The 13,508-nt window shown below is 39.3% G+C and overlaps 1 protein-coding gene across 4 annotated transcripts in view; it reads right to left on the minus strand.

Annotated features, from left to right (window-relative positions):
- Positions 1-12,979, minus strand: part of rnf111 (ring finger protein 111) — a 33,229-nt gene extending 20,250 nt beyond the window's left edge. For 3 of the 4 annotated variants that reach the window (XM_013913032.1, XM_005741626.1, XM_005741625.1), the window contains exons 1-3: positions 12,882-12,979; positions 7,805-8,767; positions 1,959-2,091 (exon numbers count right to left, since the gene is read on the minus strand). In XM_013913032.1, coding sequence (XP_013768486.1) covers positions 1,959-2,091; positions 7,805-8,684 — 1,013 coding nt within the window. In that variant the 5' untranslated portion in view covers positions 8,685-8,767; positions 12,882-12,979. Of the gene's footprint in view, positions 1-1,958; positions 2,092-7,804; positions 8,768-12,482; positions 12,546-12,881 lie in introns of all 4 variants that reach the window. The other variant, XM_013913031.1, reaches the window with a different exon arrangement.
- Between the last annotated feature and the right edge of the window lie 529 nt (positions 12,980-13,508).

The raw sequence follows: 13,508 nt of genomic DNA on the forward strand, positions 1-13,508 counted from the left end.
TGAAACATGAATTTTAGAATTATTCTGTGATATGGGATCATTATTCACATTGGTTATATATAGTTTTACAATTTTAGTAGCATATAAAAAAGCGGCATGTCAAAGTGACTGTTTTTGTCCCTGCCACTTAAATCATTCGTGGTGTAACAAGTTAACTATATTTAACTATAAACCTTTAGTCACGCATCTGGTTGACCTCACATTGTGCTTGACATATCTAGAAAGATTTAAATGGCAGAGGCACAGCGTAGGTGGCTTCTGGGTGATGTGGGTTTACAGCTATAAACATGTAGGCATGCAGCTCTACTAGGACTGGTTTCTCTGTTCAATGTAAGCAGAGCTATGGAATCCATGAATAAAACAAATCAACTAAAGCACTACACACCCCCATCCTACAACTTCTCTTTAAGTAAGCAATGACCAACCTGCACTTACTCCTTTTTCTAGTTCTGTCACAATGGCTACACCCACACTAACAAAACCAGCTGTCTAGCGCTTGGTTTAAGTCTTATAAGGCGTTTTAAACTATCCTTACTGCACATTATCACAGATCAACCCTTAAAATAAAAGGTCTAAGAGAGCAAAGTGCTGAAGCTGGAGCTAACAGTGTCTTAGCTATTCCAGTAAATTTAAGAGGAAAGCCATGTGCTGATACAAAGCAATTCCCCTTTGCTCTGCAGCTGATGTCTGGTAAAGATTTCACAGTGGTTAGGCTACATCACACAGAACTAGATAAGTTGTTACCCTCCTGGTAACCCCACCCCAGATGCTAGAGAAAAATGTGCATTTCCTAACTGGATGGCAAGTGAGTTGCCGGCTGTCACTATGTGAAAACAGTTGCAAAGAGGACCATACTGCACCAAAGATCTTATTTGGTTAATAGCAGACTGCAATGGTCACCCTTAGTTTGAATGGAAGATGCTCTTCTCTTGATGAGTTAAAATTGACCCACTGAGCTAAAACTGGATAAAAATGCAAAGCAAAATAGAAAAAAAAAAAAAAGATTTACCATATTGTGACAAACAACATGTTTCAAAATGCGCAGTTTCTACAAATGGTCTCTTTTCAGTTTGTGTTGCACTTCTCATAGTTTCACGAACACTTGGAAGGGGTTTGCAGGTGTTTGTAGACAAGATTGTTTCTTCCATGCAAACTACAGTCGAGTGCAGCAACCTGCTAATGACCAAAGCAACAGTAAGGTGGTTTTCAGTGCAGCACTATGTACCTCTTTGTGATCAGTTTCTAGTTTCAGTTTTCACTAGTGACTTCTTGCCAATTGTCACAGAAGAAACAATTTTCTCTGGTGACCAGTGGTTACTGGGCGTCACTGGCAGATCTCTAGGACTGCATGAATGAAGCTTTAGCATCTGCCACTAACCAGCAGGCATTCACATGGTATGCATATTTTTTTCCAGCAACCTGTGGATTGCCAGATAGTTGCCAACCAGTCTCTTAGCATTGGTGCCTCCCATCTAATGCATTTACCATTCCCTCATATGTCAATCAACAGAATCATTCACTCCCATAGGTAGTCATGTCAGTAGCTCGTGTCAAAGTTGAGGAGTTATTACCTAGTCTGCTAAAAGGTACGCTAAGGATGTAGCTTTGCCAGAAACTTTAGTATCTGCAGAAAGTCTCGCATTAATCTGCCACACTGACCCAAGTGGACACTTTGCATTGTTGTGAAAGCGTAATGCATAGCACTGGTATACAAAAACAGCATTAACAGCACATGCGTAAAAGTCTATTTTTGCAAGTTAAGAAAAGTCCTAACCCAACTTTCACAATACTGGGCTTGAGTTTTTGTTTGCTGACAAAAAAAGCAAACTGTACTAACAGTTCAGACGCTTAGTCTGCATCCACCTAAAACCCTTAAGAATTCAAAATAGAATCAGGGTCAAATTAATTTCAGATCTTATTTTACTCTCACTAATTACTCAAAAAGCTGGGGTGCCTACCTGAACCCATCTCCAACTGTGACGATCTCTACCTCACTGTCCGTTGAGGTCACATTGATCTCCTCACTTGCAGGGACAGCAGGAGCGGGAGCTGGAGACGCCTCAATCACCACGACATCCTCGTCCAGAGCACCTGAATAAATCCATTACCAAAAGTTAGTGTAGTACTCCAGACTCCCTACAATACAATATTATCACAATATTTCACTCATGATGCAGTATTATTTACATTTTTAACATATTGATTATTAGATCACAGTTATGTGCAAGCCTTCAACTTTCTCTGATGATGATTGCAGTCAGTCCAGGTCAGAGTTCAACTGCTTGCAGAAAGGTTGCCTCCTATCATGCAATCTGTACCTTGCGATCAACACGCTCAAGCTTTGTGCAACCATTTAGACATCACAAGCTGCAATCGGTCACAGAATGTTAAAAAATTCAATGCAATCACCAGGCAGATTTTCTTGTAGATGCAAGGATGTTGCTGTCCTACTTTTACTCATGTGACTGAGCCCTTAGCTAGCTTGATGAAGCTGACTCCTAGTTCACAGCAAAGTGTGTCCAATGTTGGATGTTTTTTCAGTTGAGTCAATAAAATGTATGTTTGCTCACCTAATGTTATCCCAGGATGTACGAGATGAGCCCTCTTTTTCATAGTATCCCCACAGTAATTTAATGTATTTAAGAAAATATAGATATCATGTGTCCCTGCATTGATACAATACCACCATATGACAATACCATTCTATCAATTTCCCCCCCAGTTCTAATAAACTGACCAGATACTATCTGATAAATGCAAATATCATTTAACTACAATAAAACTAACAGCATAAACATGTCATAGTCTGAATTTTTATTAATCTCAGTTTTCTGCTTACCAGAATCAAGTTAAATATAAATAACTAGCTTAAAGCATACAAATAACCCAACCAATAAACCTTTGTGCTGAAATTGCTCAGTTCAGCAGCTCTGAGCAGCTCTGGGCAGCTCTGGGCACAAGAGAAATGTAATCAATGCAACAGATCCCACTCCATCTCTACTTGCACTTAACACCATGGGACCTTAACACTAAGGTGAGTCTGCAAAGCGTTAATGGTTGCACTGACACATCAAAAGAAGGAAACCAGAAGATATTATTACATTATTTGTAAAGTAATCCATTTTAAAAATACAATAAGCATTATGCAAACCCACAAATGTGCATTTATTTAATTTTCCGATTTATATCTAATGTATGTGGTCAATTAATAACACTCAAGGGGTCCTGTGTGGGTGCATGTATTAATGCCACCCACATTATACTCAAGGAGCCCAGTGCATCATAGGCACTGCTCAAACAGGTTAGTCATGGCAAACTAATTGGAGAGAACTGCATCATTCCTCTCAGCACTGCAAATGGAGGCAGTGCCGGTGCCATGGTAGGGTAATGACAGCAGTGTCCCCAAACATGAATTTATTTTAGGGTTAGCTAAATTTGTCTATAAATTTGTCTCCACTAATGATGACGACAATACACAGTATAAGTCAGAGACATGATTATTTCTGCTTACAGTCCCATGCCTGTTTCTAATTATTATCACAATATCTCAGTGCAAGTCAGAGTTGCTGACTCATGCATTGGGTGTTTCAGTCAAACTTACAAGTTCTCTCCGACATGGTTGGCCTTCCACATAAATACCAAGGCAGGCTTACAGCGTATAGCACATTTAAACTGTAACACCTTATGATCTCTAAGGAATGAAATTCAGAAAGATTTGTAGAACAGAGCTTGTGGAAGCTGGTTAAGAGATTTTAAAATAACTTAAATTAATGCTTGCTTAATTTACTTAGTGCTAGAGTATATTTGTGCACTTTGTTTGCTTAGTTAAACCGTGTCTTTGTGCATATCACCAAGTGACTTGCCATGTTACTGAAGTCTAATTCCCCAGTGTGATTTCTATTCCTACTCTCTCATGAGAACTGCTGCTTAGCACCTTCTGCAAGTCTAGCTGCCTGGCACTCAGGTGAAGCCTTTATGTAGTCACAAAAACAACAAGTTGGTTGGGAACTGTAGCCAATATGTGCAATGTTTAATAAGATAAACAACACCCCGTATTACTATACCTTTTAAAAACAAACACAACACTGTAAGGACACATAATATGCTTGAGGCAATTTAGTTTGGCCAAGAGTCTGATCTGTGTTTAAACCAGTAATTTACCAGAATTTTTATTTGATTTTGTTAAAGAAATTCAATTAAGGTGTAAACTGCATTGAAACTGAATTTAAATTAAATTTGGCTGTGATATTGTTTTCCCATTTTAATACATCGTGTATGATTTAACTCTTTCCTCTCTACATCACACACCTACGTCAAACCCTGGACAAGGAAGGTTTCATCACTTGCCTCCTTGCTTTTCCCTGCTGTAAACAAATGCCTTGTTTTTCCTCAGAGACTCACTGTTTCTATGCAAAGGCTGCTGCTCTACAGTGTTTGAGTTTTCTCCCACCTGTCTCCCACCACAAAGACACAACAACTAACTTTCCATTCTCCCTTAGGGCCACAGCAGCAGAAATATCGCTCGGGCTAAACAGCTACATGAAAGAAACAATGAACGAAGGCGGAGGTGGAGCTTTTCAAAGGATTTCATTCTTACAGTCACCGAGAAACAAATCACAAAGTTATAGTTTGAATTTAGTGGCTTCATAAACCTGAACAGGTACAGAGGGCAGCAGTTGGCATTTCTCTGAGGTAGGGCTCTGATTATTCAGCCATCATATTCTAATGTATGTTTCAACATTCATCGCATTTATGAAATGCTGTAATGCAAGTCAAAAACTATAATAAAGTTCATTTAATTTTTTTAGTTTCCTTTCATATTAACGGGACATGCTAGTAAGCCAGAATAAAATCTCCTTCTGTAAAAGGAAAACCTGTAGACTCTGATCCAGCTTCAGAAAACAGAAATTAATAGGGTTTTCATTTTGCTCATGTTAGTCTCATTTAGCCATGCTGTGCCAAGCCATGATTTTCCAACAGGCTCACAGCAGGGGCTAGCCAAGCAGCTGTGGTCCGTCTTTATAGGAGGCCAGATGAAGGCCTCTTTCTCTTAAGGACCCTCATGGTACTGTGCGGGTCATGTATAGGTGTACACAGAGCTTTTCAGACCCACATCTATACGTTACGGTGGTCTACTGCCCGCTGGGGGCAGTTTAAAAATTATCTGGAATGCTGACTACTCTTGTTTAGTTTTCAGCTTAGCCTGAAAGAAGTCAAACTATTTAAAGAAGTTCTTTGTAATACAGTGAAACATAGTGTTAAAAACAACTAAGGACTTTCTCAACTTTGGCTCACCACTGCATGTCACCAAACCTAGGCTACACAAATGGATGCAAATATGGGACCATAAATCTGGCTTTGGCTGTGTCCTGACACTGTGCTGGACGTTACTGCAAGGTCTCGGTAAAGTAGTTCTGTGTTTGGAGCTCAGCACTTCAGTAGCTTCTACTTGAACCTCTGTGGTTAGTTTCACTCTGGTTTTCCCATTTGTGCTTTCAGATTGCAGTACACACTGTTGTATTATTTCAGTGGTATAATTATTATAATATTCACAATTGAATCTACCTCGCTATGGCTTCATGTCAATCACTGCATGTAACCTTGCAAGATGGATGTGTTCGGACACATGCATGCTTCTGAACATGTAAATGTGTGTGTATAACAGCTACACTGACCCATCATTATTATTAAATGAAAGTAAAGAGGATCTTTATGACTTATGATTTAATGTTTAAATTACACCGTAATCTGATCTAATCTGACTGCATTTTGATAGACAGTCATCTGTCTTGTCGCCATAACCTTTTTTTTTTCCTCACCCCGAGTGTTTAAATTGGTGAAAAACACAGTGTGCAAATGTTACATTAAAGAGCAGACACAGGTCTATAGGTCGAAGGTTAAACTGTTAGGGAAAAAAAGCCAAAACATCACAAAAGCATTTTAGCTGTTCAGCTGATATCTGTCCATTTATGTTAATTATGATTAATTAATTGTATTAAACATACAAAAATCTCTTCATCCTGGAAATGTGTGTTTCTCTCACCTGTGCACTACTGAGATTCTTTTCACACTGTGCGATATATGGGTAGGACTGCTCTAATGGTTGCGCCTTAAAACTTCTATGTCACCCCGCCCTAATAGCGATGCTATTGTTCATCTGTGATTCCGCAGTAATTATGGAGTAGGAGACCCTACCCAACCAAACCTGGAGTCCAAAATTGTACCAGCACACCTAAAGAGCTAGTGGCTCCAACTATAGAAACAAATGAGATACTTTTCATCATTAAACTTCTACACCAGAGAATTAGATCCTGATTGTGCTGTGAGGGAACAGGAAGTCTATAAAAATTCCGTACTCTGCAACTCTTGAGTCAGTCTTCTCAGGAAAAGGGAAATTGGTGTAATAGGTGAACTATACAGTTCTAACATCTTGAAAGTCAATGTTTGGTACAACCTCCTTTATTTTTAAACACAGTCTGAACTGTGTTAGCCAGGTTTTCTTGTAATTTTGTTAAGTAGTATTAAGGAATAGTTCTCTAGGCTTCTCGAAAGACATTCAAATTTTTTGTTCTGTTCTCTATCAAGATGATCCCACAGTGCTTTGATAATGACTCATATTGTTCCACTATATGTAATATGCTTTTATTGAATTGGCAGTGTGTTTAGGATCGTTGTCATGGTGAAAATTTAAATTGTTGTCAATCAGATGCTTTCCTATTAGAGACATGACTTTCAGATACTCTCCGTCTTCCTTTGATAGTATTTTAAGCCTGTCAGTTCTTCTTTTGCCTAGTTTCCTCCAATTTTTAACGACACTCTGCACACCATTGTAGCTAAGTTTTTGGCTAATAGCTCTCTGTCAATCACCTTGTTGGCCAAAAAACTTATGTTTATGCCTACCAGACTGTTATTTTTAGCTTTTTGTCATAGATTCGATTAAACAAATGGAACTAAATCATCTGCTTTTGTGACCGGCTGCTGCTAAAAATGCAATTTTAAATTGGTCCTTTGCTAAGATGTCTGTTATTTGTAAACAGTGCTCGTCCATCTCTTGACAAAAAAAGAAAGTATTCCTCTGAAAATGATCAAGTACAAGGACCTGATTGAAAGGGAATTAAAAAAAAATAGCAGTTAATGTCCAAAGAGACCGTTTAAAAGTCTGGATAATTACTGATTGAATCCTGGCTCTTTGGAAGAAAAATATAAACAAATAAGGAGTGACTCAATACTTTTGCACATTACTGTATGAATATTACAGTAATTTGGATATATATATGTATTTTTGTTTTTAATCTACCACACTAACAACCTTTATTGTGAATAAAAGCAGTCAGTGAAAGCTGCACGACACATGTTGACCTCACGAGCCATTTCTGTTTTTTCTGTTCCGCTTTTCAGTGCATGTTAATTTAACATTGCATCAACGTACTTCAATTAAAATATGTTAATTCATGCTGGATGGTTGTGCAGCATTAGAGATCATGGTGACCGTGATGTTTAGGAGAAATAATTTCCATCATAATGTTACAAGTGTGGTGATTTTTTCTTCAAAGAGCTGAAAACAACCCATTACATAATGGAAAAATAAATGCCCAGGCTGTGGTGTATAATTTTGCCTGCTGGTACATATAAAACCCATCTTACCCCATGTCATGTCCAAACAATCTAATCTTTCTTTTACAGACTGGTTACTGAGAAAATAAATTATTCCCTTACTTGTCAATTCATTAAGCACTAAAAACTAATCCTACAAAGTAATGTAACACAGAGATAAATGTATAACAAAGTAAGGGTTAGTGATTACCTGAGGCCACAGCAGCACTGTTGGTCTGGCTGCTAGTGCTGCTGACATCTACATACATCTCATCCTCTGCTTCAGTAGAAGATTCAGAGGACAAGTCGCCGCTGAGCTCCTCACTGGAACTACTGGTGCTGTGGTGTAGAGCATACTTCTTGCGTGCAAACATTTCACGATTCTTTCTCTGTTGTAGTAGTCTCTCCTTTTGCTTCTGAGTCCGCTGACCTCCTCCAGGAGCCGTTTTCACAAAGCGTTTCCTATGTAGAGGCCGCCGGCTGCTCAGGCACGCCCGCTTCAGCAGCACGGGCTCAGCATCAGACCGCACCCAGTTATGAGTGCGGCTGCCCCGAGTTCGGCCCATAGCAGGGCGCAAGCCGACTCCAGTGGCTCCGCCTCCTGTCAGGGCAGGGGCCTTATGTTGGCCTCCTGTTGCTGCTCCTGCTTCCCCCTCGTCCTCCGAGCTAAGAGTGTCTGAGTCCCCGAATCGCAGGCTGGATGAAGGGGACGAAGCACAGTCACTAAAAGAGGACTCGTGATTATGCTCATCCTCGCTGGGTTGCTGTAAAAGTTCTACTCTGGGACGCTGAGGTGCCAGTGAACTCTCACTGATGTGGCCATCCTTGAGCGAGCAGTCTGATGGGCCTGCCTGTTGGCCTTTTCGTTTTCTACGTCCGGGAAAGCTCCGTTCTGAGTCTCTATGTGTCCCTGTGTCTCTCAGGGGCCGATGCCTCGACTCACAAAGAGTTTCAAAATCGCTGCCAGCTTTTCCAATCACCTCCATGTTGTTAGGGAAGCTCTTGGATGCCTCCATGGGTTCGGGATTCACCAGTTGCTCCTTCATATGCTCCTGTCTGTTGGCGGCCTCAGACGGCACCTCACTCTTCATGGTGGCAAGTCTGACCTCACGGAGCAAAAACCAAGTGAACTTGCATTAATTCCAAAGCTTCTCACCACTGCATGTCACCAAACCTAGAAAAGGGGGAAAATGTAAGAGTTAAATAACACAGGTCAAAGAAACAAAGAAACAGAAAATAAAATAAGCAAAATGTGAATGAGTACTGTCAGCTCAATGTAGGTCTGATGGATGAGGTATTAATAGTCTATGTTACACAGTAAACACACTTAAAGTCCTCAGTAGTCAGGCAGCTTCAATTGACCAACTTAACTAAATAAGACAATTCAATCATGTGCTTTTCAGTGTTCTTCAAACATTACTACAATCTGCCTTACAGACATCATTTAAACTGAAGTAAATGTAAATGTTTGTTTACACATCCAGAAGAAAATACACGGAGAGGGAAAACCAAAAGCATCAACTACTGATGGACTCTGTAATGGCCTCTGCAGCCTATCCTTCAACAAAAACAAAACGACAACAAACAAACAGACAAACAAAAAACACTAGATGCAAAAACAGGTAAGAAACATACATTTAATCTAAGATGCATAAAAGAGAAATAGTAGATGATTGTTCTGTACTGATGGTGTTTAAAAGGAGAAAAATAATCATTTCTTATTTCAAGTAAACACTCATTCATGTTGAAACTAAAAAACAAAACTAAACAAAGTCTGAGAATATTTTTATTTGAATACTTTAATAATAAGCTGGATAAAACCTGCAGACAGCTGTCAACAAGTTATTTAATCACTCCTAGCAATGATTTATCATGTCGTCTTTCAGGACTAAACTGTGTTTCCTTATTCCAACTCAAGAGCAGGTGAACACAGCTAGGCCAGAGCTAGACTTCCTGACTCTGAGAAGTGCATGAATGCACGAACAAGTCTTCATTCTTAATATCCTTAACCAAATGCAGCATTTTTTAAATAGACTGTAAGACAATTATACTTCTATTTTCATTCTGCACTGAATTGTTCAAGGTAAACATTTTTGACATTTCACTGGCCAATCAACAACATGAAGAAACAGTAATTCATCTAAAACAATACCTCACCGTCTAAATACAAGACAATCTATTCACTGAACAGGTCATTTTGTTTTCTCATACAAATTAACACAGAATGACCCCAAGCTGCTGATTAAAGACAGTAAATAAATACCCATAGGCTGACTCAAAGTAATGATGAGTCAACAGCCCTGATATGTTTGCATTGTTGTGGATACCAAGAAAAGCATGACAAAAAAAAAAAAATCTGAAAGGGAGACAAATTCTCGCGTTTATTTCATGACTCTGAGACTATATGAGTTATATTTGGGTGCACCAAGTGTATCTGTGAAGAGAAGGAGCCTCTTTCACTCTGGTGCCGTGGGAAATTTTTTCAAAGTGGTTTTGAAGTCTCCCAGAACAACGACAAACCCAGTCATTTGTGAAATTTAAACCATTTTTGCACATACAACAAAAAAAAGCAATTTCCGTGACTCCACGTGTACATTCTAAAAGCACACAGCAGTCAACAGTGCTCTTTGCACCAACATGGAGTATAAAAACCGATAGGCCTCTGTTTCCAAACTGTCAAGAAAATCAAGATGCCATTTAGTGATCAGTGAAACTGGAAACTGCTTTTAATTCAATCATAAATATCAAATCCAGAATTCAGTAGATGTAAAGCAGAATACTTTCTTGCAATATATTACATAATAAATATATTGCATAGCTTGGCATTATTGGCAATCCTGGATTTGTGTTTGGAAACATATGGACTGCAAAGGTACACATTAGAAATCTGTAATAGAAAAGGCTTTAAAATTGCTATTAAAAAGGGCAGAAAACATTCTGTTTACATACTGTAGAACATGAGATCCTAGCCTGACCTATATATCCATGTATAAGTGGATACTGGCTTATTTAATATACCTTATGAGCATTCATGTTTTGGCATCAGAATCTTTCGTTTTACTGATTATAATGCAGAGAAATATGTTTGGGGGTAATAGCAACATCACATAGTTGTTCCATCAGAACAGCTAAGGCTCAAAGATTACTACAGCAAATGCAGTAGAGTAGCACCAGAATGGAGCCAAGCAGTGACTTTACAATAGGTTAGGTACTGAAGGGTTAATAATCGGCAATCCTATCATGTTCATTTTTCAGTAAAGCTATAATACACTATATGTACCTCAACAGTTGCAAATATATTGATAGAGAAATTTAAACTTCCCAAATATTGGCATTAACACAATCAGTCTAGTTCTGTATAAGGTATTTTCAAGCACGAACAAACTATTTGATCATCTCTTAAAAAGCAGATCAGTATTTTTCTGGCTAACTTTTTTCTGATTTAGGGCGCTTTATACCATCAGTAAACCCAAAGTCAAATAGTCTGCACTGTATACATGTAGCAACAAGCTGGTCGTACTTGTTGACCCGATGCAATCAGAAAACAAATTCATGATGCTACTATTTCAGAATATAATTTGGGAACATATTGTACCAACTCTGTCAATGCAGCCATCTGGAAGTACAAGTGATGTAACACAACACAAAAATATGAAATCAGTGCTTTGCTAGTCCCTGTCCACATTGTGTGCTGGGAACACACAATTCACAACAATATGAATTGGATTTCAATTTCCTGCTTCAATCTGCTTTTAGAAAAAATGGAGCTAAAAGCTAAAATACCAAACATGAAGAACACTGCATGCATTTAGGACAGACACAAAGTCAGTTGATAGCAAAAATAAGCATTTCTTTTTAAGATACAAAATAGGGATTTAAAAAAAAAAAAAAAAGAAAAAAACCACTACACAGTTCAACATGCTCCTGGAACTGTCTGAGTAAAATGCACTGCACTGCTTTGGTATGTACATTTGTGCAACTCGTGTAGGTTACAGAGCATTTCCTGAGACAGAGAAAAGCCAAATGCACAAGTGACATCCATTAGCAGCATATTGCACAACAGCACCCTGGCTGTCACTTGACCTGAAGATGCAATTTCTGTCAAAGGGGATGCTGGGTTTTATGTGAGCAGAGAGTGATTTGCTTAAGTATTTAGCATAACTGTGAAAAGCACACGCAACAATGGTCTTATATGCTTTTATATATATATATCTCTAACACATAAGTGAGAGTGCTTCAGATCTCACTGTAAAAGCTGCGCAATGACAAGCATGAATTCAGGGGCCTCAGAGGACAGCCCTGAAGGGGAAAAAAATCCCAAAGGCTCAAAGCTGCACCATAATACTGCTGATTTCTAATGCAGGCGATAAGATCACGAAGAAAAGGGGTAGTTCTACCACGTTAACTGGTGCCTATCTATACTAGAAAATACATGGGGGTGGGTGCAATCAGAAATGGCAACAGCAAACCAATTCAAGATGTACGACTGATTTAGTACTGCTGAGCTCTAACGATACCCACCCACAGTGCTTTCTGACCACTAACAACTGATTAGGCAAGCAAAAACACAGATACATAGATTTATTTAGGCTGGCAGTATCGAGCCTGAAGCTGGGGGCTAAGCATACTTTCTACAGCGCTTAACAATTACAATAAGCCCAGCTGCTGTCTGCCTGCCTGCTTGCCTGTCTGTCTGTCTCTCTCTCTCTGTATGTCCCATAAACGGTGCCGAAGTGACTGAGGCTGGATAATGTCGCTTTATTAGGAAAGCACTCACACCACAATATCAGCTACCAATATTACGATAACGAATCGAGAGAAACCAGAGTGGACAGCAAGCCGTTGCCTGATAAATATCCCAGACAGAAGACAACAAAGACAACACGTACCTGTGTCCAAATTCTTTTTTCAAAATGTGTTACCGTCCTTTTTGCAACATGCGGGGTTGAATCCTGCAGGAAATAGTGACAAGTAGTGAAAACAGGTAGTTTTCTACGTGTTACCCGAACTGCAACTAGGCAGGCCTAGCACGCAGAAATCGCGACCCGGAGGACTGTAGCGGCCGGGATTGTGAAACTGGCAACACAGTCCCGAGCCGTGCCGAGAAGCAAAATCGAAGGCAGTGGGCCCCGGATGGCTACGAGCTAAGCTAACGCTAGCTCCACTTCACTCAGTAAATACTCGATTATTATCAGCCATTTTGGCTCGAAATGGAAACCCAGACGACTCGGACGAGACAATACGACCTCCGTGTTATTTCTCTATGTGACAAGATAAAAAAATCTCACTGTTTGCCCTCGACGAAGTTCCCATTCCTGCCTTCCGAGGCATCCACTGTTGTTTACCCAGCAGGTCGTCTCTTGGCTGGCCGCTTCTACAATGCAGTCATTGCCCGTAATGCCGCATGGGGGCGCTGAACCCCCGCCATCTACTTTTACGACACTTTACGACAGGTTCTTTACTCTTGAAAAGTGTGCCTTAAAAAATAATAATAACAACAATATAAAATGGTCGTTACAACCCAGACGGGAGAGTCTCTCTTTCTGTTTTTTTCTGCCAACAAGAAAAGAGTAGAACACCGGTGTAGTTATAGGTGTTTAATCCTATTGCCGGAGTTAATTTAAGATTATGTAGCGTTATTCGAGCCTCTATTTCAAGTACTAGCACGCCCACTAGTGTCTACTAGTAGACATACATTTTTTATGAGCATAGATGCGAAATTTTTTTAATATTAAGTACTATTCTTTTACAAAAAACAAAAACTAAACTAAACTAATATCGCCACATGCATCCAATGATGTAAAAGAAAAAGAAAAACAGGAACAAGCTAGATCCTGACATAGTAATATGAAAATGAAGTCACTTTGATTCTACGGTATTTTTTTTATCAGGACTTAATAAAATTAATCTGCCGC

The sequence above is a fragment of the Pundamilia nyererei genome, unplaced genomic scaffold (assembly GCF_000239375.1).
Source record: "Pundamilia nyererei isolate P.nyererei 1_Seehausen unplaced genomic scaffold, PunNye1.0 scaffold00112, whole genome shotgun sequence".
Taxonomy (NCBI): Eukaryota; Metazoa; Chordata; class Actinopteri; order Cichliformes; family Cichlidae; genus Pundamilia; species Pundamilia nyererei.